This window comes from Oncorhynchus gorbuscha, linkage group LG04 (genome assembly GCF_021184085.1).
Source record: "Oncorhynchus gorbuscha isolate QuinsamMale2020 ecotype Even-year linkage group LG04, OgorEven_v1.0, whole genome shotgun sequence".
Lineage (NCBI taxonomy): Eukaryota > Metazoa > Chordata > Actinopteri > Salmoniformes > Salmonidae > Oncorhynchus > Oncorhynchus gorbuscha.
This window is the reverse complement of record NC_060176.1, coordinates 40,441,225-40,469,049: the sequence shown is the minus strand read 5'-3', so window position 1 is coordinate 40,469,049 and position 27,825 is coordinate 40,441,225. Positions and strand designations below refer to the sequence as shown.

The 27,825-nt window shown below is 44.8% G+C and overlaps 1 protein-coding gene across 1 annotated transcript in view; it reads left to right on the top strand.

Moving 5' to 3' along the window:
* camsap1b (calmodulin regulated spectrin-associated protein 1b) overlaps positions 1-27,825 on the top strand; it is a 38,969-nt gene that overhangs the window by 8,241 nt on the left and 2,903 nt on the right. Inside the window, 16 exon segments of the mRNA XM_046346771.1 lie at positions 2,518-2,780; positions 10,543-10,704; positions 10,876-10,956; positions 13,117-13,258; positions 13,564-13,703; positions 13,952-14,045; positions 14,911-15,088; positions 17,058-17,155; positions 17,397-17,475; positions 17,669-19,631; positions 19,634-20,011; positions 23,966-24,102; positions 24,884-25,134; positions 25,463-25,565; positions 25,717-25,829; positions 26,014-26,132. Coding sequence (XP_046202727.1) covers positions 2,518-2,780; positions 10,543-10,704; positions 10,876-10,956; positions 13,117-13,258; positions 13,564-13,703; positions 13,952-14,045; positions 14,911-15,088; positions 17,058-17,155; positions 17,397-17,475; positions 17,669-19,631; positions 19,634-20,011; positions 23,966-24,102; positions 24,884-25,134; positions 25,463-25,565; positions 25,717-25,829; positions 26,014-26,132 — 4,301 coding nt within the window.

The window sequence follows — 27,825 nt, the reverse complement described above, 5'->3', positions numbered from 1 at the left end:
GATGCTTTGCAATGCGCGTGGTGATCCTAGGCTTATATGCAACTGCTCGGCCATGTAAACCCATTTCATGAAGCCTCCGATGAACAGTTCCTGTGCTGACATTGCTTCCAGAGGCAGCTTGGAACTCGGCACTGAGTGTTGCAGCTGAGGACAGATTTTTTTTTTTTTTACGCGCTTCATCACTTGGCTGTTCCATTCTGTGAGCTTGTGTGGCTTTTCACTTTGTGGCTGATCTGTTGTTGCTCCTAGAAGTTTCCGCTTCACAATAACAGCACACAGTTTTACCGTTGCAGCTCTAGCAGGGCAGAAATTTGACAAACTGACTTGTTGGAAAGGTGTCAGCCTATGACGGTGCCACATCAAGATCCTCAGTAAGGCTATTCCACTGCCAGTGTTTGTCTATGGAGATTGCATGGCTGTGTGCTCGATTGTTATACACCTGTCAGCAATGGATGTGGCTGAAATAACCAAATCCACGAATTAAGGGGTGTCCACATAAACCAAACGACACTGCTCGAAAAATAAAGGGAACACTTAAACAACACAATGTAACTCCAAGTCAATCACACTTCTGTGAAATCAAACTTAGGAAGCAACACTGACAATAAATTTCACATGCTGTTGTGCAAATGGAATAGACAACAGGTGGAAATTATAGGCAATTAGCAAAACACCCCCAATAAAGGAGTGGTTCTGTAGGTGGTGACCACAGACCACTTCTCAGTTCCAATGCTTCCTGGCTGATGTTTTGGTCACTTTTGAATGCTGGTGGTGCTTTCACTCTAGTGGTAGCATGAGACTGAGTCCACAACCCACACAAGTGGCTCAGGTAGTGCAGCTCATCCAGGATGGCACATCAATGCGAGCTGTGGCAATAAGGTTTGCTGTGTCTGTTAGCGTAGTGTCCAGAGCATGGAGGCGCTACCAGGAGACAGCCCAGTACATCAGGAGACGTGGAGGAGGACGTAGGAGGGAAGCAACCCAGCAGCAGGACCGCTACCTCCGCCTTTGTGCAAGGAGGAGCAGGAGGAGCACTGCCAGAGCCCTGTGAAATAACCTCCAGCAGGCCACATGTGCATGTGTCTGCTCAAACGGTCAGAAACAGACTCCATGAGGGTGGTAATGAGGGCCCGACGTCCACAGGTGGGGGTTGTGCTTACAGCCCAACACCGTGCAGGACGTTTGGCATTCGCCAGAGAACACCAAGATTGGCAAATCTGCCACTGGCGCCCTGTGCTCTTCACAGATGAAAGCAGGTTCACACTGAGCACATGTGACAGACGTGAGAGTCTGGAGATGCCGTGGAGAACGTTCTGCTGCCTGCAACATCCTCCAGCATGACCGGTTTGGCGGTGGGTCAGTCATGGTGTGGGGTGGCATTTCTTCCGCACAGCCCTCCATGTGCTCGCCAGAAGTAGCCTGACTGCCATTAGGTACCGAGATGAGATCATCAGACCCCTTGTGAGACCATATGTTGGTGCGGTTGGCCCTGGGTTCCTCCTAATGCAAGACAATGCTAGACCTCATGTGGCTGGAGTGTGTCAGCAGTTCCTGCAAGAGGAAGTCATTGATGCTATGGACTGGCCCGCCAGTTCCCCAGACCTGAATACAATTGAGCACATCTGGGACATCATGTCTCGCTCCATCCACCAACGCCACGTTGCACCACAGACTGTCCAGGAGTTGGCGGATGCTTTAGTCCAGGTCTGGGAGGAGATCCCTCAGGAGACCAGCCGCCACCTCATCAGGAGCATGCCCAGGCGTTGTAGGGAGGTCATACAGGCACGTGGAGGCCACGCACACTACTGAGCCTCATTTTGACTTGTTTTAAGGACATTACATCAAAGTTGGATCAGCCTGTAGTGTGGTTTTCCACTTTAATTTTGAGTGTGACTCCAAATCCAGACCTCCGTGGGTTTGATAAATTTGATTTCCATTGATAATTTTTGTGTGATTTAGTTGTCAGCACATTCAACTATGTAAAGAAAAAAGTATTTATTAAGAATATTTCATTCAGATCTAGGATGTGTTATTTTAGTGTTCCCTTTATTGTTTTGAGCAGTGTATTTTTACAGTAATATAATAATAATAATATAATAATATATGCCATTTAGCAGACGCTTTTATCCAAAGCGACTTACAGTCATGTGTGCATACATTCTACGTTACAGAGTGAGCAGTTGCAGTTGTCACATTCCCTTTCGTTGTTGTAAGGTTTGATCTTCCCCAAGAAGCTTAATACTACAGAGACACTTGTGGAATTTTAAGTTAATTATTTCACATTTGGCTATCCATGAAACATTAGACTCTTGTGTATATAGTCCTATGCATCTTAGTCATCACAGCAGTGTTTCCCCTAGAATATTCCTGAAGTAGGCAAAGGGCTGCGTGCACCAAAATATTCCATTGAAACCAATAGCAACCAAATATTTTTATGCAGGTTGCCATACAAATAGATGGAAGAATTGGGAACCCAACCAGTCTGTTACATAACTAACCATGCCTCTTCCCCTCCAGACCACATCCCAGAGGACCTGCGGGACCCGTTCTACACAGACCAGTATGAGCAAGAGCACATCAAGCCCCCCGTCCTCCATCTGCTGCTGTCCTGTGAGCTCTACTGCCGTGTGTGTGCCCTCATCCTAAAGACGGACCAGGCCGCCTCGCTGCAGTCACACCTGTCAGTTATCCAGGCCCTGAGCCGTAAAGGGATCTATGTCATGGAGAGTGATGACACGCCAGTCACAGAGGCCGACCTCGCCTGTGTGCCCATCAAAATGGTGAGTGGTAGAGAATGGGTAGTGTGTGTAGGAAGGGTGAAATAGGCCTAATGTTCAGAAGGTAATGGCAGCATCTCAATAGTCTTAAAGGTCGACTTTGGGCATGAAGAACAGTCCAACTCTGCCTCCTTTTGGAATTTTCAAACAGAAATGGGGTTTGCCTTTGGTGGTTCATCGACGCGTCATTCTAGTCATGCGCACCGCATGACATTCCAGCATGTGTTGATGTCATTTCTTAGGATTTGTTTTTGGACGGGATCTATTTTGATCGGTAAGAAATTGCACTTCTGTAGCAAAAAAATCTTATGCATCCATTTATTTTTGACAATATAATTACATTTCATGGTATAATGATGCGTTTGTCAGTTATACAGTTTAAAGCTGTTATTTTTGCATTTTTGCCCAATGTCGACCTTTTAAGTGGGTCAAGTATTTCTCATTGTCTCCTCTCCTTAATCTGCACTGAAAACATTGGAGAGTGAAAAGCAATTTGGTGGATGCCTCACATGAGTACAGATTATGGACAAGAAGCGATTGAGATGCACCCAATGGCCTCTTCATCACAGACTAGGAGCTCCCTGTTTGGGGCGTTGGGACTGATATGGTAGGCGATCCATGTTGTTTGTGGGAGTCTTTGCCAGAGGCTGCTCATGATTTGTGGGTGAGGGAAGTTGTTCAAATGAATTAGCCCCTGTGCAAAAACGGATATAAATCAAGTCAGAAAAGCACACCCTGCCTTTCTGCTGGTGCAGTGTTGCATTTTTAACATGGCCAAGGATGAGCGACGTCAACAACCTCCGACTTCTGTTTGGTAAATCTTTGTGTCGGTACACTGCCCTTTTTATATAGACGTCAAGCTGGCCAAGGCAATGTGAGGGAGAGGGAAAGGAGTTTGGAAATGTTACAGGGGCCAGTATTGCCTGTATCAGTATCCCTTCCTGCTGTAGGCCTTCTCTTATCTCTTCTGATTTATCCAATGAAAGTAGCCATTGTTCTCTTCTCTCTATCAAACGATGGCATCTCTCTACAGCCCTAAGCCTCTAACACTGGAATACCTCATCTACTAGATCTTGGCAAACAGCCTTTGACCTCTAGTCTTTGCCTTTGACCTCTAGTCTTTTGTTGTTGACAGTAACTTTCTCATCATAACATTCCGGCTTACAGTAATATACATGTTCTTCATTTGTTTAACCTATTTAATTAGTTCCAGACCATTTGGCTGCTTCCTTATCTTTAGCTACCTTGGTGATTTTAAATTTGTCTCGGATTCGTGTCCATATAAAGTCATTGCCTATTCCTTGTACATTCACAACAAAGCTTTTGGCCCATTCTGATTCTTTAGGCCATTGTGAAGTGAACACTGATTCAGTTGATCTCGTTTGATAATAATTTCCTCACAGCTGGATGGAGAAAGGCTAACAGGCCTCTCCATGGTGAGAGGAGAGAGCAGTGTTGAGTTAGGCCTAATCTGAGCTAAATGACCCAGTGGGGTTCCATCTGTCCTGCACTACCTTTTCCACTCTACTGTAGTGTATGTCCCTATAACAGGACCATTTTCCATGTTGACTTGTCAATATGGAAAGTCTGGTGCAGCAGTTGCATAATGATTGATTGAACATTTCAGCGCTCTATTCTGTCTCCATTAGCTCATGTAGCCTAGTTCTCATGAAGCACAAAGCTTCTCCTTTATGACTTTAAAATCTGTGACTGGTATTTTTTTTATTGGGCTTGTACTTCTTTCTCTGAGGTCTCGATTTAATTCCTGAGATGGCACAGGAAGGTGAATGTTTTGACACGAGTCACCCTGTACATGTCTATTAGGTCAGGAAACACAGATTTGGACTACTGACCCATAGCAACATCTCCAACTAGCTTTGTGGCATGAACACCACTCCCTCCATGCATGTTTATGTTGAATTGAATACATTACACCAGTATTTCATAAGAGTTCCAATAATATGTTTCACTGAATGCACTTAGAGTACCAACACCGGCGTTTGGCAGCGTTTTAAACATTCTATCCTGTCATTGTCACGGAGACAGACACACGTTGTAGCTGAGGCAGCTTCGTTCTGGTGCGTGACTAGTCAAGTGTGTGTCTCTAAGTCTAGGTTGATAAACCAACCAAGGTGCTATGTAAGCAACCAGACTCGCATGCTTAGGAAAGTCTGAAATCCTCCTGACCAGAGAGAACTGCTGGTCTTTGATAGACTAGGCAGGTCTGTGTAAGGGTTGAGAACCCCCCTGGTTGCTGAGTTGGCAAGGAGGTGTTTCCATGGCAACACCAGTGTTCTTCCGCGACTCCTCATGTGCAGCCCCTGGGCTCTCGTGTGTGTGTGTGTGTGAGGAGGCTGAAGAAATTTAGCTTGGCCCCACAGACCCTCGCTTCTACAGATTTACCATTGAGAGTAGAGGTCGACCGATTAATCGGAATGGACGATTTAATTAGGGCCGATTTCAAGTTTTCATAACAATCGCTAATCTGCATTTTTGGTCACCGATCATGGCCGATTAAATTGCACTCCACGAGGAGACTGCGTGGCAGGCTTGACTACCTGTTATGCGAGTGTAGCAAGGAGCCAAGGTAAGGTTCTAGCTAGCGTTAAACGTATCTTATAAAAACAATCTATCTTAATTAACATAAACACTAGTTAAATATACATGGTTGATGATATTACATGTTTATCTAGCTTGTCCTGTGTTGCATATAATCGATGCAGTGGCTGTTAATTTATCATTGAATCAGTCTACTTCACCAAACGGGTGATTTAACAAGCGCATTCGCGAAAAAAAGCACTGTCGTTGCACCAATGTGTACCTAACCATAAACATCAACGCCTTCGTTAAAATCAATACACAAGTATATATTTTTAAACCTGCATGTTTAGTTTATATTGCCTGCTAACATGAACTTCTTTTAACTAGGGAAATTGTGTCACTTCTCTTGCGCTCTGTGTAACAGAGTCAGGGTATATGCAGCAGTTTGGGCCACCTGGCTCATTGCAAACTGTGTGAAGACTATTTCTTCCTAACAAAGACTGCCAACTTTGCCAAGTGGGGGGTGATTTAACAAAAGCACAATCGTTGCACGAATGTACCTAACCATAAACATCAATGCCTTTCTTAAAATCAATACATAGAAGTATATATATTTAAACCTGCATATTTAGTTAAAATAAATTCATGTTAGCAGGCAATATTAAACTAGAGAAACGGTGTCACTTCTCTTGCGTTTATTGCACGCAGTCGGGGAATTTGCAACAGTTTGGGCCGGCCTGGCTCGTTGCAAACTAATTTGCCAGAATTTTACATAATTATGACATAACATTGAAGGTTGTGCAATGTAACAGGAATATTTAGACTTGTGGATGCCATCCGTCAGATAAAATTCGGAACGGTTCCGTATTTCACTGAAAGAATAAATATTTTGTTTTCGAAATGATAGTTTCCGGATTTGTCCATATTAACGACCGAAGGCTCGTATTTCTGTGTGTTATAATTAAGTCTATGATTTGATAGAGCAGTCTGACTGAGCGGTGGTAGGCAGCAGGCTCGTAAGCATTCATTCAAACAGCACTTTTGTGCGTTTGCCAGCAGCTCTTCCCTGTGCATCAAGCATTGAGCTGTTTCTGACCTCAAACCTATCAATTCCCGAGATTGGGCTGGTATAACTGATATGAAATGGCTAGATAGTTAGCGGCTTGCTCGCTAATAGCGTTTCAATCGGTGACGTCACTCGCTCTGAGACCTTGAAGTAGTTGTTCCCCTTGCTCTGCAAGGGCCGCGGCTTTTGTGGAGCGATGGGTAACGATGCTTCGAGGGTGGCTGTTGTCAGTGTGTTCCTGGTTCGAGCCCAGGTAGGGGCGAGGAGAGGGACGGAAACTATACTGTTACACTGGCAATACTAAAGTGCCTGTAAGAACATCCTATAGTCAAAGGTTAATGAAATACAAACGGTATAGAGAGAAGTAGTCCTATAATTCATGTAATAACTACAATCTAAAACGTCTTGCTTGGGAATATTGATGACTCATGTTAAAAGGAACCACCAGCTATCATATGTTCTCATGTTCTGAGCAAGGAACTTTAAACGTTAGCTTTTTTACATGGCACATTGCACTTTTACTTTCTTCTCCAACACTTTGTTTTTGCATTATTTAAACCAAATTTAACATGTTTCATTATTTATTTGAGGCTAAATTTATTTTATTGATGTATTATATTAAGTTAAAATAGGTGTTCATTGTTCATTCAGTATTTTTGTAATTGTCATTATTACAAAGAAAACAAAGAAGAAAAAAACATTGTCCGATTTAATCGGTATCGGCTTTTGGTCCTCCAATAATCAGTATCGGCGATCTCTAATTGGTCGACCTCTAATTGAGAGCTGACATTTGGACCAGCGATGTCAGCCCCATGAGCATGCAGAGTTTGACAGTACAGTGGGTTGACAATGATTTCGTACTGAGGAAAGCTGTATTGCACGCTCAAGAATGTGCTGGTTCTCATACCGCTGCTGCTATTTCAATGGCATTTGAGAACATGTTTGAAACATGAACACACTTCTACCGCCATTTGGACAACTGACTCGAGAAATAAGCTCAACTGCATCTGCAGCAGACGCGATACCCTCTGTCATGGCATTAAAACACCTGCTCAAGAAAAATGCAAACAGACCGTCGGGTTAACTTGGAAAAGTACTGTACCAGAGGCTGGGAGAACAAACCAGTCAGTGGCATTCTCTCTGAGGCTCTTTACTGTGTCGCCACCTTGCCCGCTACTTCGATGCAGACAAGAAACAGGGTTTACGTGAAATGTTACACAGCTGGACAAGATGTAAACGGACAGTGATAGTGTGCAATGAGGAAGAGAGGCCATGGACAGACAGAGCTGAAACTTCCCTGCTGGACATGTATGATGAAATCCTGGTTGAGACTGAACAAAAGAACAATGAAACAGCACAGCAAGTAAGTGAAAGATAGGTTTTGATTATGTTTACTAGTAATGGGGACATGTGTAAATGCTAACAAATAACTTTTTGGTTTGTGTTTCAACTATTTAACTGCACGAGAATGCTTGAGGCTGCTTTTGGGGGGGGGGGGGGGGGGGGGGGGGGCAAAGAAAATATCAGATATCTGTATCGGCCAAAAATGTCATACCACTGCATCCCTAGCGATAGCATCTGCAAATGTGTAAGCGACAATTCAAATTAGATAGAGAGCGATACCTGCTCAGTGCTCTGCCTCCTGTTTGACTCCTGCTGCCTAGCTGCTGGGGCTAATAAAACAGCAGTGCACCATTCCCTGGGTCTACTCCGATGGGTTGGAGGAAATGCATCGTCTTTGTGAGGGGGGAGAGAGACTGGAGACTTGAAAGTCAGCTTGGGGCAATATAACAGTAGTAGTTCATCCATACTCTCCTGGGTTCCATTCTTTCAGACAGGTCTGGGGAAGGGGATTGTTGGTTTTGTGTGTGTCTGGCGTATTCATTGTCTCCTAACACTAGCACATGACAGTTAGGCTATTCTGTTTTTGCTAGTATTATTATTTGACTCAATATTTTCTATGTTTAGATACAGGGTCCTGAGGATGAATCAATAACATTGTAGTTACTCAAATACTTAACTGATTGACAGGGAAAAGAAGGAAGCCTGTACAGAAATATTCCAAAACATACATCCTTTTTGCAACAAGGCACTAAAGTAGTACTGCATTTTTTGTTCTGAATACACAGTGTTTGGGGCAAATACAAAACATTACTGAGGACCATGCTCCATATTGTTAAATAAAATCACATTTTATTTATAGAGCACATTTCAGACATAGAAATGCAACGCAATGTGCTTCACAGGAAAAAAAACGAAAGAAAATAAAAACAAATGTACTACACAACAAGCAAAATAATAATAAACTGAACGACCCAAAAAATGTAGAATAACCACCAAGACTCTTCCTAGAGCTGGCTGCCCGGCAAAACTGAGCAATCGGGGGAGAATGGCCCAAGAACCCGATGGTCACTGACAGAGTTTCTTTGTGGAGATGGGAGAACTTTCCAGAAGGACAACCATCTCTGCAGCACTCCACCAATCAAGCCTTTATGGTAGAGTGGCCAGACGGAAGCCACTCCTCCAGTAAAAGGCACATGACAAGTGGCTTGGAGTTTGCCAAAAGGCACCTAAAGGACTCTGACCATGAGAAACATTATTCTCGGGTCTGATGAAACCAAGCTTGAACTCATTGGCCTGAAAGACAAGCGTCATGCCTGGAGGAAACCAGGTACTGCTCATCACCTGGCCTATAACATCCCTATGGTGACTAGTCAGGATCGAGGGAAAGATGAACAGAGCAAAGTACAGAGATCCTTGATGATAACCTATACCAGAGCACTTAGGACCTCAGACAGGGTCGATGGTTTACCTTCCAACAGGACAATGACCTCAAGCACACAGCCAAGGTAACGCAGGCATGACTTCGGGACAAGTCTCTGAATGTCCTTGAGTGGCTCAGCCAGAAGCCTGAACATCTCTGGAGAGACTTGAAAATAGCTGTGCAGCGATGCTCCCCATCCAACATGAGAGCTTGAGAGGATCTGCAGAGAGGAATGGGAGAAACTCTCCAAATACAGTTGTGCCAAGCTTGTAGCATCATACCCAAGAATACTCGAGGCTGTAATCCCTGCCAAAGGTGCTTCAACAAAGTACTGAGTAAAGGGTCTGAATGCTTACAGTACCAGTCAAACGTTTGGACACCTACTCATTCCAGAGTTTTTTTATTTTCTTTTTTACATTGTGGAATAATAGTGAAGACCTACATCTACTAAATTACACGCACTACTAAAGGACACCAATAAGAAGTGCAATGGACATTAGACCGGTAAAATGTGTCCAAATTTGAGATTTTTGGTTCTAACCGCCGTGTCTTTGAGACGCAGAGATCATCCTTTCACCTACTCTGCATGTGCGTTTCCCACCGTGAAGCATGTAGAAGGTGTGGGGGTGTTTTGCTGGTGTCACTGTCAGTGATTCATTTAGAATCCAACATGGCTTCCACAGCATTCTGCAGTGATGGCCCAAACAAGATTTGATAGTGTTAGTGGGACAATCCATTTGTTTTTCAACAGGACAATGACCCAACACACCTCCGGGCTGTGTAAGGGCTATTTGACCAAGAAGGAGAGTGATGGAGTCCTGCATCAGATGATCTGGCCTCCACAATCACCTGACCTCAAGCCAATTGCGATGGTTTGGGATGAGTTGGACCGCAGAGTGAAGGAAAAACAAGTGCTCAGCATATGTGGGAATTCCTTCAAGTCTATTGGAAAAGCAATCCAGGTGAAGCTGGTTGATTGAATGTAAAACGTGTGTAAAGCTGTCATCAAGGCAAATGGTGGCTACTTTGAAGAATCTGAAATTAAAAATATATTTTTATTTAACACGTTTTTGGTTACTATGTGGTTCCACACACTGAGTGCCCTGTGCCCAAAGTTGATGCCCCGACTTTGGCGTGACGTGATTGTTGTTCTGGCTCGTCTTGCCCCCACACAATGCCAACATACCCATGATTGATCAATACCCTACTGTTTTCTGAACTGACCTATCCCATGATTGATCAATAACATGGTGTTTTCGGAACCGACCTACACCTATGTATCCCTCGCTCCCACTCCATCTACCAGAGTTCCCACATGCCCCTACGATGACCTACCTTTACACAGTGTGTGTGTGTTTTCTGATCTAATCTTTGCCATCGTTTCCCTCCTCCAGAGTGCCCACATGCCGATGGTTGATGCCCTGATGATGGCCTACACGGTGGAGATGATCAGCATAGAGAAGGTGGTGGCCTGCGTTAAGCGCTTCTCCACCTTCAGCGCCTCCAAGGAGCTGCCCTTTGACCTGGAGGATGCCATGGTATTCTGGATCAACAAGGTATGGTGGGGAATACACAAACATGTATTTACCACACACACAATATTACAAGAGTGGAGGTGTCTGTCTGTGTGTTTTAACGTACAGGTTCTTATTTTAGTTGTCTATCAGGAAGAGACATTCAGAAAATAGCACTTTAAGAACTAAGAGTGAATGTTGCTTTTGTTGCAGGTGAACCTGAAGATGAGGGAGATCACAGAGAAAGAGCTTAAAGTCAAGCATCACCCGCTGGAGTCTCCCAATCACCAGAAGGTAAGTCTGGAGCAGCACAGTGCTCTCATGACACTACCATAGATAGACAAGGAAACTGAAGCGCTAGAGCCAAAAGGGCTCCCATGGAGCTTGCTGCTCTTGATGCATCATCAGTCTCTATACTGCAGTCTATACACATCCAGGACACATTCCAAGAATAATTGCTGTTGTAAAACCAATTTATTTGTATTTTTGGAGGGTAGTCTCATCGACCATATCTATTTTTCAAGAAAGACCTGGTTCAAGTCAACATAGCTCTTTGTCTACTGCCATTTGGGGTTGAACCCTGATTGACCTCTGTTCTCTTAACCCTTAACCTGGAAGCAGATCCAATCCTGTCTGACCTTTGACCTTTCTGCTCCTATTCTTCCTGTCTGTCTCCTCCCCCCTCCCCTCTCTCCTGCTACTTGGATAGTCTCCCTCCAAATGGTATTGGAAACTAGTACCTGTAAGTTGGCTGCTAATAGTCCCCCCTCTCCTCCCTTTTGCACGCATAGTTCTGTGTCTATGTGCACACGCACCACACCACCATGGCTCATCCAAGCCCTTTCTGTGCTGCTTGTAGCCAGTGAGTCAGCCAGCCAGTGGGAGAAGGCTGGTGTTTTTGGTTATTCCATTTTTTAGTTGAGAATGTCACACACTTGTCTAGTCCGGTGGTTTTGGATATTTGGTGACAATGTATATTTTGGGTGAACAATGTTTTTTTTTGCCTTTCATTTCAAGCTGCTGCAAACTGTGGAGTCATAATGGCGTGTGGATAAGAGAGAAAGATGTGTGTGTTTGTGTGTGTGTGTGAGTAAAGGAAAAACAGAAAATGTGTAAGTGTCTTGAGTGAGCGAGAGCCATGTATCCATCGCTCAGCCCTTGCTTTCCTTTGCTCATGCGCTGAGATATTGATGCCATTTCCACCTGTGCCCACAACCTTTACCATGCCCACCACACCTATGCTCTCTCTGTCTGCTGTACCCATGTGGTTTCTCCCTGGCCTCTCACGGTGTCTCTCTGCTCTGCCCACGGTCTCCTTCGTACACTCTGCTGTCTGTGCGACTCAGTCTGATTTCATGCACACCCTGGCCCACTGCATGCTGGAGCCAGAGGAGCTGTCCCTGCCTCCCTAAAGATCTGGAACCTTCTAGTTGATCTTTTTCTGACTTGTCACTCTAGTTAGGCCTACCCATGTAGAATTAGCTACTTCCCAAATAAAGATTAGTGTGTTGTTTTTAATGGTAGTTACACTTGAATAATTTAAGATTTGTATATTCAGATTGCAGGATGGGTTATTTTATTTGCTACTACTGTGGCCAAGTTGTGATTAGACTGGGAGGCCTATGGATTGAGATCCATTTAGTATCTCTTATCAGAAATTCATTCTGTAGGCCTTTGGTTGATGGTTGGAGTTTAGTTTGATTAATCATTAAGTTAATGTGGTTCAGGCTGTTCAGCTAGTCCTGGCCAGTAGACTAGAGCATTGATGAATACAATAGGCTAGTTCAGTTTATTTTTTATTTTTTACACCACACAGTTAGCCAGCAGAAGTGGGCCAGTGATTCCCATGTGACCCTCTTCTGTATGCTAGTGGCCTGGTTTGACTGTGGGGACTGTGACACCACATTCACAGAGAGGTTTGTGAGGGTTGGTGGCAGACAAACCATGGCACCATGTCACACTTTATGAAGGACCACTCCACCCATCTCCACCCTCACACAGACAGATTGGGGCTTATTCAGGGAGTGCCACTAAATGAATTCTGATAGAAATGCATTGTCTAGACCGAACATGATTCGTGTTTTTTATTTTAGTTTTATTTGACCTTTATTTTACTAGGCAAGTCAGTTAAGAACATTTTTTTTTATTTTCAATGACGGCCTAGGAACAGTGGGTTAACTGCCTGTTCAAGGGCAGAACGACAGATTTTGTACCTTGTCAGCTCGGGGATTTGAACTTGCAACCTTTCGGTTACTAGTCCAATGCTCTAACCACTAGGCTACCCTGCCTTTGTCATTACATTCCTATCTACTCTTGTCATTATATTTCTATCTGCAACCTTATAAACATTGCCGTCCACTGAATAAGCCCTAGGCTGTATGGTAGGACTATAATAACTCAGAGGGGCTCAAGCCATAGAGATGGTCTGACTCTCTCCCTCCCCCTGGTGGTCAGGTACGGTACCGCAGGGAGCACACATCAGGGCGCCAGTTGCCCTTCTTCCCCCTACTGGAGGACCTGATGAGGGATGTGTGTGATGGAGCCGCGCTCCTCACCGTGGTCCACTACTACTGCCCCAACCTCATGAAGCTTGACGGTAGGACATGGACGCCTTCCCACTCAACAAACTTCGGCTAATCATTAGATATGTTGAATGACTTTGATGGGAAGAGGAAGCCTATGCAATTTGATTCCCTGGTTAGGCCTAGTTAGAAGGCCTCGATTTGAACTAAGCAATCACGAATGTCTTTCATCTGATTTCTAATTGAAATAGACCACGGCAAACTAGTGTTCTCTTACTGTAGTACGCCGAGTTGTGTAATCCTGTGCTCCTATGTGATATCTAAGCAGCAGGTCTTTCAGCTCCATCCTGACCTTTTTGACCTGTGTGTCTCCTATCAGATATATGCCTGAAGGAGGTGACCTCCATAGCTGACAGTCTGTATAACATCCAGCTGCTCAAGGAGTTTGCCAACGAGTATCTCAACAAGAGCTTTTACCTAACAATAGAAGATATGCTCTACTCTCCACTGGTGCTCAAGGTAAATATTCCATATATTAGCGTTTATGAGCTGTTGCATGTACCAAACTACTTCTGGGATTTGATGCCATACTCATAACAGTACTCTGCTAGCCCACAAAATATTGTTTGTTAGGGCGATAGTACCTAATCTCTCATGGGAGAAAGGCAATGTCATTGTGCGAGGCTAAGCTAGCCACGGATAGCTAGCTGCCAGGGCATTAGGCTACATGTCTGTTGTCTAACATGGTCCCTATTCTCTCCCTGCAGCACAATGTGATGGTGTTCATTGCGGAGTTCTTCTGGTGGTTTGAGACGGTCAAGCCAGAGTTTGTCCAACCCAGGACTGAGGAGTTCAAAGATGGTGAGCATCATCTGCTCTGCATCTGGTTCAGTTGGGGATTGGGTGGGTGTGTCTGCTGTAACCAATAAGCTTGATCGTGCAAGACAGCTACCAAGCTAGCAAGTTAGTAAACCAAACGCATAGCTGGAGCACTGAGCTTGAGATCATTTATTTGGCACATCTTAAGTGGTGAACCTATCTTTTTAATCAAATCAAATTGATTTATATAGCCCTTTGTACATCAGCTGATATCTCAAAGTGCTGTACAGAAACCCAGCCTAAAACCCCAAACAGGAAGCAATGCAGGTGTAGAAGCACAGTGGCGTAGCACACACCCCTTGAGCTTCAGGGGGCCCCAAATCCTATATCTATCTATCTTATCCATCTCTATGATATTGAGAATCATACCATTGGTATTTCAAAATACCCCAGTATACGGTGTACCGCCAAAGCCTAGTTGAGGTATAGTGATGTACTGTGCAGTATGTTGTATTTGTATGCGCAGGGAGGGTAGTGCCAAATGGGTGGATCAACTAAAGCTGTTGAACCTGTAAGATGAGGAAGAACAGTAGTAATGGGTTCTTACTTATAGAAAATTATTTGGTTAAACTGAAGTGTCAATGGTCTTTAAAAAAAAAACATGTATTATTGTAATTCCCATAGCTTTTCATTGCACATTTGTAGGTAATCCCCTTGGAATTTTCAATAGTCTGTTATGTACTTTGACTTGCAGATTTAGCTGATCTTAACATAATACATTTAGACAGAACATGACTGGGAATGAAAATAAGCAGCTGCAGTTTCAATGAGACAATTTATAATATTCTCCACTCCTTACCCACCCACCTCTGTTTTGATTGATGCTTTTCCCCTCCTCTCACAACAGCCCGAGCCATGGCTCAGCCGAAGAGTGCCCGCCCCTCAGTGCCCATCTCCAACGCCACCAAGCGTAGCTTCCAGGTGACCCCTGGCATCACCGAGGCCTGTCTGTCTGTCTCTGCCCAGAGCAGCCCTGATGTCTCCAACAGGTACTTCCTGCACCCTGCTGAAGACTCTGACCCTCTGTAAGTCTCTCCTTCCTCTCTCTCCACCCTTCTCATTTCATATTTCATCAACCTGTGTTTCCCCATATATAGCGATCTTGGAAAATATTACATTGTTTCCTCTCACCTTTCACATGCATTTGCTGGCCCTTCTCATTTTTGCCCTCACTTTCTCCACTGTGTTTATCGATATTAGTTAATTTATGTTCCACAATCATTCCAGCCTTGAAGAACATTGTGTATCGTGTTTGTTGGTTGAACTGTGGGAGGGTAAAAGATTAGGATTAAAGGGACAGTAGGTCAGATTAACAAAGACTATAGAGTCAACTGACTGATGGGTTGATTATCTGTGTGGAGAGTGAGTGGTTATGGGGTGTCTCTTCCTGATGTCTGTTTACTTTTAGTGTAAGAAGAACTGTTTGAAAAGGGAGCCTGTTTTGGTGGGATGGAGTTTTGGTTATCCATGGTGACATCACCATGCAGTAAATTAGTTAATAGACCAATAAGAGAGTTCCAAACCTCTCTGCTAAAAACAGCTCATTTTAAGTTTTCCCCTTCCCACTCAGACCACCCCCAGACAGTCCTAGCAACATTTTTGCCTAAGAAATTGTCCTTTAAGACATCTTTTGACCATTTTAATTGAAAACAATCACAGTAAGGTACTTAATTGTTACCCAGAAATGATTTTATATTGAGATAAAACCGTTGCATTGGACCTTTAAAAATGTGAGCAATAAGAGACAGCTAAACCGATAATGTTCTAGGGAATGTGGGTCAATCTGCTTTACCGAAGGTGTAAGAGGGGCTAATCCCTTAAACTGTCCATGTACTTAAGACCTCAATGAATTCACATAGTCTAGGAAAGGATATACAGTGCCTTTCGAAAGTATTCAGACCCCTTGACTTTTTCCACATTGTTACATTACAGCCTTATTCTAAATTGAGGGGGGAAAACAATTTAATCAATCTACACACAATACCCCATAATAACAAAGCAAAAGACAGGTTTAGAAATGTTTGCAAATAATTATAAATAAACTGAAATCACATTTACATAAGTATTCAGACCCTTTACTCAGTACTTTGTTGAAGCACCTTTGTCAGCTATTACAGCCTAGAGTATTCTTGGGTGACGCTACAAGCACACCTGTATTTGGGGAGTTTCTCCCATTCCTCTCTGCAGATCCTCTCAAGCTCTGTCAGGTTGGATGGGGAGCATCACTGCATGCACAGATATTTTCAGGTCTCTCCAGAGACATTAGATCCGGTTCAAGGCCGGGCTCTGGCTGGGTCACTCAAGGACATTCAGAGACTTGTCCCAAAGCCACGCCTGCGTTGTCTTGGCTGTGTGCTTCGGGTCGTTGTCCTGTTGGAAGGTGGAGATCCCCACCCCAGTCTGAGGCCCCGAGCGCTCTGGAGAAGGTTTTCATTATGGATCTCTCTGTACTTTGCTCCATTCATTCGCTTCCGTCTGGCCACTCTACCATAAGCGCCTGATTGGTGGAGTGCTGAGGAGATGGTTGTCCTTCTGGAAGATTCTCCCATTTCCACAGAAGAACTCTGGAGCTCTGTCAGTGACCATCGGGTTCTTGGTCACCTCCCTGACCAAGGCCCTTCTCTCCCGATTGCTCAGGTTGGCCAGGCGGCCTGCTCTAAATCATGTCAAATCAATTGAATTTACCACAGGTGGACTCCAATTACGTTGTAGAAACATCTCAAGGATGATCAATGGAAACAGGGTGCACCTGAGCTCAATTTCGAGTCGTAGCAAAGGGTCTGAATACTTCGATTTATCATTATGGGGTATTGTGTGTAAATTGATGAGGGCAAAAAATTATTTAATCAATTTTAGAATAAGTCTGTAACAAAACAAAATGTGGAAAATGTCAACAGGTCTAAATACTTTCCGAATGCACTGTAATCCAGCAGACAACATTCAAAGACTGACTAGGTAGGTAATCGAAATGGTTTGTGTGCGTGTGATTCACAGTACTAAAGGAGGTCCTGCTGCAGCCTTCAGCACCTCCCACCCACTCCTCCCTCTGAGGCAGAGACAACAGAAGCAGCAACAGGGAGAGGATGGATCGGGTGAGGGCACCACACGACACACCACCACAGCTACCATTTACCATAGAAGACGATCCAAAACCATCCATAGGCACATTTTAGAAATTACATTTATACTTTGGTTATACTGATGGTTTTCTGTAGTTGTGTAGCTTTGTGTTGTAGTGGAATAATACTACAGTGCACATTTCAATATCAGATGGCTTTTCTATTGTGTATTATAGGTAGCTGTATGGTCAATGTTTTGTCTGTGTGTGTCTAGGAATTAGAAACCGCTCCAACTCCTTGGAGAACAGACAGCCACGAGGTTCAGTGCAGGCCTGGCCTGACAAGAGACAGAGGTATAGTGTGACAATAACACCTTTCTTAATTAATAATACATATGTTTATCAGAATCGGGAGATCTCAGATTTTGATTATTTTGTTTAACTCCAGATAGCCTGATTTCTTATCCTTTACAAACTCTGTTTCTAATGTTGTGCTGATCATATTCATGATGTATGCTGTCTCACTCTTTTTTTCTTCCCCCTCCAGGCCAATGTCAACGCTCAACCCGTACACGTTTGGTATCTCAGCCACTGACAGCGACGCTGATATAGCCTCTGGGGACAGTGTGAGTCTGGCCCGCTCCATCAGTAAAGACAGCCTGGCCTCTAACGTAGCCAACCTCACCCCCAAACACCAGGGTCTCACCCCCCAGGGCCACACCCTGATTGGACCCGCCCAGATAGGCCGCGCCCCAGTCAGCCCTGCACCCCGCCGAGTCAACGGCCACGGCCTGCTGGGAAACGTCAACATGGAGGAGGAGGAGGAGGAGCAGCTTGTGTCGGTGATGAGGACTGAAGCGTCAACCGCTCTCCCCAGTCAGGGCGAGGCGACGCAGCCAACTGCTGGGGCCAGGCCCAAGGATAGCTTTTACTTAGAACCACTGATGCCTGCTGTGTTGAAATCGGCAAAAGAGAAGTCTGTATGCCTGAATAAGGAGGAGGAGAGTGGGGAGGTGGGGCGATCGTGGGGAGCGGGGTCCATCCGGAGAGTAGAGGGGGTGCCTGGACTCGCGGCGTCGGCCAGGAGAAAAATCCCCACCAGCCTAAATCGGACCTCTACTCCCACTTCTAGTGGGGAGTTTGCCGTGTCTGCTGAAGCTTCATTGGCTGGGCCACCCCAGGGACAAGGAGCCTGTAAAAACCTGGTCACCAGTAGTGTGGACCCCTCCTCCAGAGAGCCACCTGGGGGCTTCTACCTACACTCTGACAGTGACAACCAGAATATTGGTCAGGACCTGGAGCCAGACCTGGATGAGGCTGATGAGGAGGACCTGGATGAAGCTCTCACCACCAAGGACCCAACCAGGCCTAGGAAGGCCTTCGATGAGGAGGAAGAGTCAGCCAAGCTGCAGGAGGACCTGAAGGAGAAAGAGGACAAGGATAAAGGGGATGATGGTGGTAGTGGACGCTCCAGCCCCTGTCTCAGCACCCACTCCCAGGCCAGCAGCCTGGCAAGCGGCAGTATACGCATGACCAGCTTCGCTGAACGCAAGGCCCAGCAGCGCTTTGGCAGCAACCATGACCTGCGACCCAGCGCGTCCAGCTCCCAAAGGACCACCCCAGACGGCTCCGAGTGCAGCGGGCCCCTCTCTCTGCCCACCTCCTGGAGGCTGAAGAGGGACCAGAGCCCCTCCTCGCCCCAGGGTGGGCGGGGGGACGGTGGCACCAACTTGTTGGCTTCTGAGCTGGTCCAGCTCCACATGCAGCTGGAGGAGAAGAGGAAGGCCATCGAGCACCAGAAGAAGAAGATGGAGGTGCTGTCAGCCAGACATAGACAGAAGCTGGGCAAGGCTGCCTTTCTGCACATCGTCAAGAAGGGAAAGAGCGACACCCTGCCCCACCCGCTCAAACCAGACTACAACTCCAAAGAGGAGCTCAACGGCGACAAAGGGGGGAGCTCGAAAGATGACTCATGCCTGGACGCACTGAGAGTGGCCAAAGAGACGGGGTCTGCCACCTCGCCAGTCCCAGATGCCTTAGAGATGGTGGAAAGGAAGTGCAGCGGTAGCACTGGTCTGCTGCTGGACGAAGAACTGGACCTGAATGAATGTAACCGCTCCATTGAGATGCTGAATGATGCCATCGGCAGCATCCAGCAGCAGATGATGCAGCTGTCCCTCCAGCAGGACCTGCTGATGAAACAGAATGTACAGTCCCCTCCCGGCCCCCCTCCTCCCAACGACAAGACCAGCGGCTCTGAACCAAAAGCCCAATCTGCCGCCCACTTTGTGGAGATGGGCAGCGGCGCACCAACCACCGGTACCGCACCAACCAGGAAACCCCCCAAGCTGACCTCGGCCAGAGGCCCAAGGTCAAAGCCGTCTGAGCTGAAGCTGGTCAAGGAGCACGGGCGGCAGGGCCTTACCTCCAGCAGGGCAATCACCCCCACCCACAGCCTGGAGACCCTGCCCCACTTGAGGCAGTTCCCCGGGGGCAGGTCCCCCAGGGCAGACCCCCTGACACCAGAACCCCCTCTGTTGGTGGAGAGACAATCGGTGTGCAGGACAAGCCTGGACGGAGCGCCACCTTTAGGCTCAACGACGAGGCTAACCTGCGCACAATGGCCCGTATCGACCCGGTGAATGTCACCCCAGAAGTGTCCTTTGAGTGCCTGTCCAGTACCTTGAGGGAGGGGGAGCTGAATTCCTCGGACAGCTCTGGGAAGGAGAACGTCCCCTTGGAGGAGGTGTCATGGAGCAAAGCCCCCCTGATAGAGGTGGACCTGTCAGACCTGAAGGACCCAGAGGAGATGGAGGGAGACTGTGGTCAAAACAGCACCATGGATGGGGAAGACGGAGAACAGAAGTCTGGCCTGGGATTCTTCTTCAAGGTGTGTGTGTGTGTGGTTTTCTGTCAGAAAAATGTGCCGCTGGACAATGTGACTGGGAAGATTTTAATTTACCAGACATTTGAGGAATTTACCAGACGTCCATATGCGTTCCAATCTGAGATGATCCATATTTACGTGTCCTTAAAAACAGCCTATAACAAATTACAAAAACACGAGGCTTTTCTGTGTTTCGGAGTGTATGAAATGCAAAACGCCTATTGTTTTTTACTTTTCTAAAATAATGATTGTCCACTTCATGGTTCAGCTGTCTGAGATTTGAGCACTAAATGCATCAGGGCATGCGGCCTATAGGCTTAGCGGTCCAGTGTATGATATTAATATTTAAAATATATAAAGGAAGAAAAGCTTAGGCCTTGTTCCAGAGCGATAGAGATATGCTGGCGGCATGCTACATCACCAACGTTAATTTCTTTATCCTTGTCAGATAGGCTACAGTGTCTGCTATAGAGATAAAGACGTACAGAAGGAGGCTAATTACTTCATTTTTTTATCTGAATATTTTTTTTTATAAAAATGATCATTATGTTGTTAGATTATAGGAGTAACTCTGGTAGGCCTAAAACATTCCTAACCTCAAGTTCAACTGTCGAACTCTGTTGGATTGCCGGTGCGCAATGCCTTCATATCATAGGCCTGCAGTAGCTAAAGCATAGCTTAATTTAGCCAATGAAAATGTTTCAACAGAATGAAACAAAACATGTTTGCATATTTAAAGAACTCGTTTAGATTAATACCGCTACAAAAATTAAGCAATAAGGCCCGAAGGGGTGTAGTATATGGCCAATATACCACAGCTTAGGGATGTTCTTAAGCACGATGCAACACGGAGTGCCTGGACTCAGGCCTATTGGCCATATATCACGAACCCCAGTGGTGCCTTAATGCTATTATAAACTGGTTACCAACGTAATTGGAGCAGTCAAAATATTTATTTTATCATACCGATGGTATATGGTTTGATATACCACAGCATTCGGGGCTCGATCCACCCAGTTTATAATAAGTGATGTCCAATAATAATGATCAAACCAATGATTGTACTTTCACCCAGGATGCAACTATTTTTACGCTGTAATGTTAAAACAAAATCGGACAACCCTATAGAAGAATAGTTTACATATTTACCTAGTCGGGTTGTTGTGTTCTATGCGAGATGAATATTATTCTCGAGGCGCTTTCAAGTTGAGAGCCATAGGGAGGGAAAAATGTATTCTGATAAGCAGTCAACGCACAACAGTTCTTAACACAATCGCTGGAAAACCCATGTTTGTTTATTTATTTGTTTTATTGTTATGCATTTTTTTCCTTTGTAATTTTCCCCCATTTTTCTCCCCAATTTCGGGATATCCAAATTCTAGTTACGATCTTGTCTCACCGCTGCAACTCGGGAGAGGTGAAGGTCGAGACATGCGTCCTTTCGAAATATGATCTGCCAATCCACGCTGCTTCTTAACACACTGCTCGCTTAACCCGGGAGCCAGCCGTACCAATTTTTACGGAGAAAACACTGTTTGACTGAACCCAGCTTGCAGGCGTTAGAGCTTGCAGAGCCAACGAAAGCCTCCCCTAACCTGGATGGAGCTGGGCCAATTGTGCACCTCCCTCTGTATAGGGATTAAACCCCTGGCTGTAGTTGCGCCTCAGCAATGCGATGCAGTGCCTTAGACTGCTGCGCCGCTCGGGAGGCCCACCACAAATGTATTTTGAAAACAGTTTTGTCCTTTTAAGAGAGGGGATCCCAATTTTTCCATTGCTACCACGTTTATTTCTATATATAATAATATATAATAATAATAATATATGCCATTTAGCAGACTCTTTTATCCAAAGCGACTTACAGTCATGTGTGCATACATTCTACGTATGGGTGGTCCCGGGGATCGAACCCACTACCCTGGCGTTACAAGCGCCATGCTCTACCAACTGAGCTACAGAAGGACATTGTGCGAGTTGCATCGTTTTACAAATGCATTTACAACCGGACTTTCAAGCATGGTTTAGGCGCAGCTGCGCAACACAGAGCTTAATGGGGACATGGATCTTAAAAGGGCGATGGCATAATTTCATTATAGAAACATATATTTCTTTGTTTATATATTTATAATAAAATAATTATTAACAATCAGGATGTTGTGTCTTAATGGGGTAAATGTAGATGGACAAATCCCACGATTCAGCCTTTTAAAAATTGTATAGCCACTATGTTGCATCAGTTGGGCTACAGGCAATTGCGATTTGCGCATCTAAGAATATAGGTTATATTATTTAATTTAACCTTTATTTAACTAGGAAAGGCAGTTAAGAACAAATCCTTATTTACAGTGACAGCCTAGAACAGTGGGTTAACTGCCTTTTTTCAGGGGCAGAATGACAGATTTTTACCTTGTCAGCTCAGGGATTTGATCCAGCAAGCTTTTGGTTACTGGCCCAACGCTCTAAACCATTAGGCTACCTGCCGTTATCTACATGGTCCAATGTGTAAAAAATCATTTTAAATTTCCAATGCAGCTGTTTTATCTCAATATCAAATAATTACTGGGTAACAATTTAAGTACCTTGTAATAGTTTTCCATTAAAATTGACAAAAATAGCTGAACTATTTTACAGTGCTCGTTTCATCAGCTGTTGTACAATATGATACACATCACAGGAAACAATGTATTTTGACTGCACTGGACCTTTCTAAAATAATTTTTACTGATATGTTATTGGGCACATTGCTGGTGGTGGAAATTATATTTTAGATGGTGTCAGCGTAATTTTATTTAAATTCATTTTGGACTAGAATGTATTTTTTTAAGTCACCAGGACTGAGCTTCTCAGTTCTACATAAAAATGATCTCCGGGAGGACCCAGGACCACCTAAGCAAGGGAACTGGAATTGACAAACTTGCTGTTTTTAAAAATGGTCCTCTTTCCCTAAAGGCATGATGGTCATGCCTTTCTTACATGAAAGGGGAGGTTAACAATCGATCTGAGATTGATTTACGTTTCAGTCATGGGATTTCTTTGTTGTTGCTTTAATCCTTGTAATTACGAAAATAAATGAACGTTCCAAAATTGCATTCTACCTTAAGAGCGATTTGCACACAGTAGCCTGCATTTGGTTGTGCTAACGTTCTTCTCATCTTTGTCCACTTCAATAGGCATTATCACTAAAGGCATTCTTTTTTTTTTTTTTTTTTCAGCTTTCATTTTACTTCAATGAAAAAGGCCTCCATCTTCACAATAACAGTAGCCTAGGCCAGGGGTAGGCAACTGGATTCAGCAGCGGACCGATTATTATTATTTTTTTATTTGTCCGAGCGGGTGGTCAGGGGGCAATTATAATCATTTGTAAGCTGCAAGTTGACCATAACGAAGCCCAAAAATTGATTGTATTTGAAAATAATGTAATATCTTGAATTACATGAGACATGATCACATACAGTATGGTTCTTGGGAGCAGATTTCCCAAATATTGTTGTTGCAAAATTATTGTGGGCCAAGGCTCCTCTCACTAGTTCTTTCTCTCAGCAGAAGGTGCACGTAAGGCTGTGCGGGAATGGTGTTGTAGCACGAAGTCACGTTGTATGATTGGTAGCCTAATTGGGAGATTGTTTTTCTCCCGGCCAGGCTACAATTTATTTATTTTTTATTGGCCAAAAGCCGGCAATTACCGGCTAACTGTGAGTGTGTGTCATAAAGTGGACAAGATATAGGGCCTATTCTCATCTTTTGGGTGGTCGAATGTCTAGGACAGGGAAAGGTATTACATCATTTTTATAGTACAACATTTTCCGGGAAGGAATAATATAAAATTCTACATTTGACTGAATGAATAAAGCAAGAGACGAGGGAGGAGACACAGGCAATTGTTTGTGGCGTAAATCAAGTTTTATTGAATGTCATTGAGTAAAATGCTCCTAGTAAGTGTGTTGTATTGTGCCACAGGATGAACAGAAGGCGGAGGATGAGCTGGCTAAGAAGAGGGCAGCGTTTCTCGTAAGGCAGCAGAAGAAGGCTGAGGATGCCCGGTTACGCAAACTACAGCTGGAGGCAGAGACTGAACAGAAGCGGGAAGAGTCCAGGTAACAAACATGACGTCTTTACAACCAAATCAAAACAAAACTACGTCTGCAAGAGCAGTCATCATGCTCAGGTAGGATAAGACTGTTTTTAAGCACTAGCTTAAAAACCACCAAAGGCCTCCCACAATAGCGTGTTTTACCGGTATAGTCACAAGTTTTGCACACCTGTGTATTTGCTCTTTACACCTCAAATGTAGTGCGTACGGCTCAGTACATGCCTGGGGCCAAGCTTTCTGCCGTCCAGGACCTATATACTAGGCAGTGTCAGAGGAAGGCCCCAAAAATTGTGACTCCAGTCACTCAAGTCATAGACTGTTCTCTCTGCTACCGTAAGGCAAGCGGTACCGGAGCACCAAGTCTAGGTCCAAAAGGCACCTTATCAGCCTTATCAGCCTTCTACCCCCAAGCCATAAGACTGCTGAACAATTAATCAAATGGCCACCTGGACTATTTACGTTGACCCCCATACCTACATGTACAAATTACCTCGACTAACCTGTACCCCTGCACATTGACCCATGTATATAGCCTCGTTATTGTTATTTTATTTTTTACTATTTTTTTAAGAACTGCTTTGCTGGTTAAGGGCTTTTAAGTAAGCATTTCACGGTAAGGTCTATACCTGTTGTATTCGGCGCATGTGAAAAATAACATTTGCTTTGAAATGTTAATTCATAGAAAAACACAGAAAATGGCAGTATTGTCCCTCCTCCGTCCTCTTCCGTGTTAAGTCTTTTCAAATTCTGCAGTTGTTGAGCCTGTGGTCTGTCTCTCCCCCTAGGCGGAAGGCGGAGGAGGACCGGATGAGGAAGGAGGAGGAGAAGGCCCGTAGGGAGCTGATCAAGGAGCAGTACCTGAGGAGGAAGCAGCAGGAGCTGATGGAGGAGCAGGGCCTTGGCAGCCCAGCCAAGCCCAAGACCCCCAAGACCAAGCCTAAGAAACCCAGTCACCAGACTCACAGACCCAAGTCTACGTTCAGCAGAGAGGAGTCGTCCAGCGACACCTTCTCTTCCAAGTGCTCTTCATCTACACGTAATAACCACCACACTTTTGTTCATCTTACTAGGCCAGGGGTTAATAACTCCTGTCCCAGAGGACTACAGTGTGTGCAGACTTTTATTCCAGTCCTGCACTAATACATATCATTCAGCTACGCTGGGAGGGAAAAAACCCTGTTAACACTGTGGTTCTCTGGAACCAGGATTGGTTGACATCCTTGGTCCAGGTCAGTTTCATGTCTCCCAATTCCCTTTGAGAAAATATTGCAGATTTTGCAGTCATGTGTATCTGTGTGGGGATAGGAGTGTAATAGGAAGAGTTAGCTATACTAAGATGGAATCTATATTTTGGTGCTCGGTAGCTGACAACCTGAGCAGTGCCCAGTCAGGCTCCAGTCTGTCCCTGGCCTCTGCTGCCACCACTGAGGCGGATAGCGTTAACTCTGGAGGAGCAGGATCCCAACGGTAAGTGCCCCAAAATATGTAACTGGGTGCTTGTGTAAGAATTTTGGTTTGGGTGTAATTGATGTCAGTGTTTTCTACCTCTCGTGTGCCATTTTTAAAACTCTTCTTCTTTTTTTGATCGTCATCCGTGTTTTCTGCTTTCCGTTGCCAGTGGTGAGTCTGAGTCTTTCCCAGGCCTGAGTCGAAACGCCAGTCGAAACACTGAGAGAGACTGGGACAACGGCTCCACTGCATCTTCAATCAACTCCATGGCAGAATACACTGGTCAGTACACATGAAAGTCAGACTGTTTCCCAGTATGACAAGAGACTTTCTCATAATGTTCCAATAATATTCCTGTAACACCCCTACAATGTTCCCATAAAACCATTGCTCTGCTCACGTTCTCCTCGTCTCTATTAATGTTAGCATTTAATGCTAAGACTTGTCGTTCCACTGTGTCCCTCAGGTCCCAAGCTGTTCAAGGAGCCCAGTTCCAAGTCCAATAAGCCCATCATCTTCAACGCGATCTCTCACTGCTGCCTGGCTGGCAAGGTCAATGAACCCCAGAAGAACACCCTCCTCGAGGTAAAGCTTTACCTAACAGTGAAATGCTATTAACGTGCACTCCAAAGCAAATGGTCACGCGCACACAGGTGAGCCATCATTTCACTGGTACGATGGATATGGATATTCAAGATAATTTACTGATTTAAATTACTGGAATAATTGATCTAATTTAAATTAATTTGGCAATCCTATCCAAATTCATCTGAGGGGCACCATTTAAGGGTTTTGCTATAAAGACCCCTTGAATTAACACTATCAGTAGTTATTAACTGTTATACCATTGTAGTCCTATATCGACAGTAGTCATAATCAACAGTCAATTTACTATATTTTCATTCTGAACGGTCATCTGACTTCAATAATCAAATTGCTCCTTAGGGACTTCAATGCAACAGATATACGTCAAAGTTGTATTGCTAGACTCAAATAGATTGAAAATTAAGGTTGGTACAGTTGTCTTAATAGACACAAGATACAAAGGGAATGCAGTACAATCACTGAAAGTAGGAAACTCTACAGCTTTGTTTCAGGCTAATGTACTCACAGACAGATGTGATAACACTTGAACAGGACTTTGGAGAATTTGACATTTTTGTTACTTGTGAAAACAGGAGAAGTGAAAGCGGCTACATCAGTGAAGTTTCACAGCCGTGAAACTATAGGCTCCCCAATCAGGGGTATACCGGCCCGGTTACAGGTTAACACCTGCTGTGGGCAGCGCTAGCACAGTATTGGTTATTAATTCAGACAAACAGTCCTACAATAATCAATCACTGCCACGTTTACACACACAGCGTCACCCAAAGGGAAATGAAATGCAATGCATTTCCATGTATTTTTAGCTGAGTGTCACCTGGTTCAGTTGGATTTCTGTTATGACCGAGAGGAAAGGGGAAAAAGGTCAGTGGTCCTGGCATTGGAGTTTGCAGCCAAAGAAGCTTCTTCCCTCATCGGAGCTCTTTCTTTCTCAGTCCTCAATTCCATTCGGTCCAAAGACCGGGGGCAGTAGAATGTTTGGGTCCTCCATTGGGAGAGAGCGAAACTCAGCGGTTCGTTGTGAGTGAGCAGAGTGTGTCCAGCCAAGTTCCTCTCAGGAGATTGCCACCTCTGTCAGAGTTGGATTGTGGAAGTCAAAGTTGCGTTAGGTTCTCGAGGAGATGGATCATTGCCTCTAAGGCGTGGCCGCACCTCACGAAGAGCTGATCTAATTTCTCTTTAGTGAGTCCTCTCACTTATAGGGATACCCGCGGAAGGCTTTCTCTAATGCTCGGATAGAGTGACATGAGAACTCATATCTCATAATTTTCACAAGATAAACCTGAGATTTCCTCATAAGTGTTCACAGAATGGTATGTAAATGTGTTTATACGAGAAACTATCTCTTGGATGAAGTACATACAGTAGTCGCCCCCCCCCCCCCCATCACACAAAAAAACAGGCCATTCAGTCGTAAAGGGAGAGCAGTTTATTTTTCTTATAATAGCCTTTAAAGGGGTACTGTCTAATACAAACTAACTTTTGACCTGAAATGTGGTACTTTAAGGATTTTAGTTTTTCATCCCCTCTCTCCCCCCCCTTGTGGGCTCTTCGTCACAACATAGTCAAATTGCAAGGTAGGGATGTGAATCACGAAACTCAAGAGTTGGCCACCCCACATAGCCCGGTTCCTCTCTAGGTTTCTTCCTAGGTTTTGGCCTTTCTAGGGAGTTTT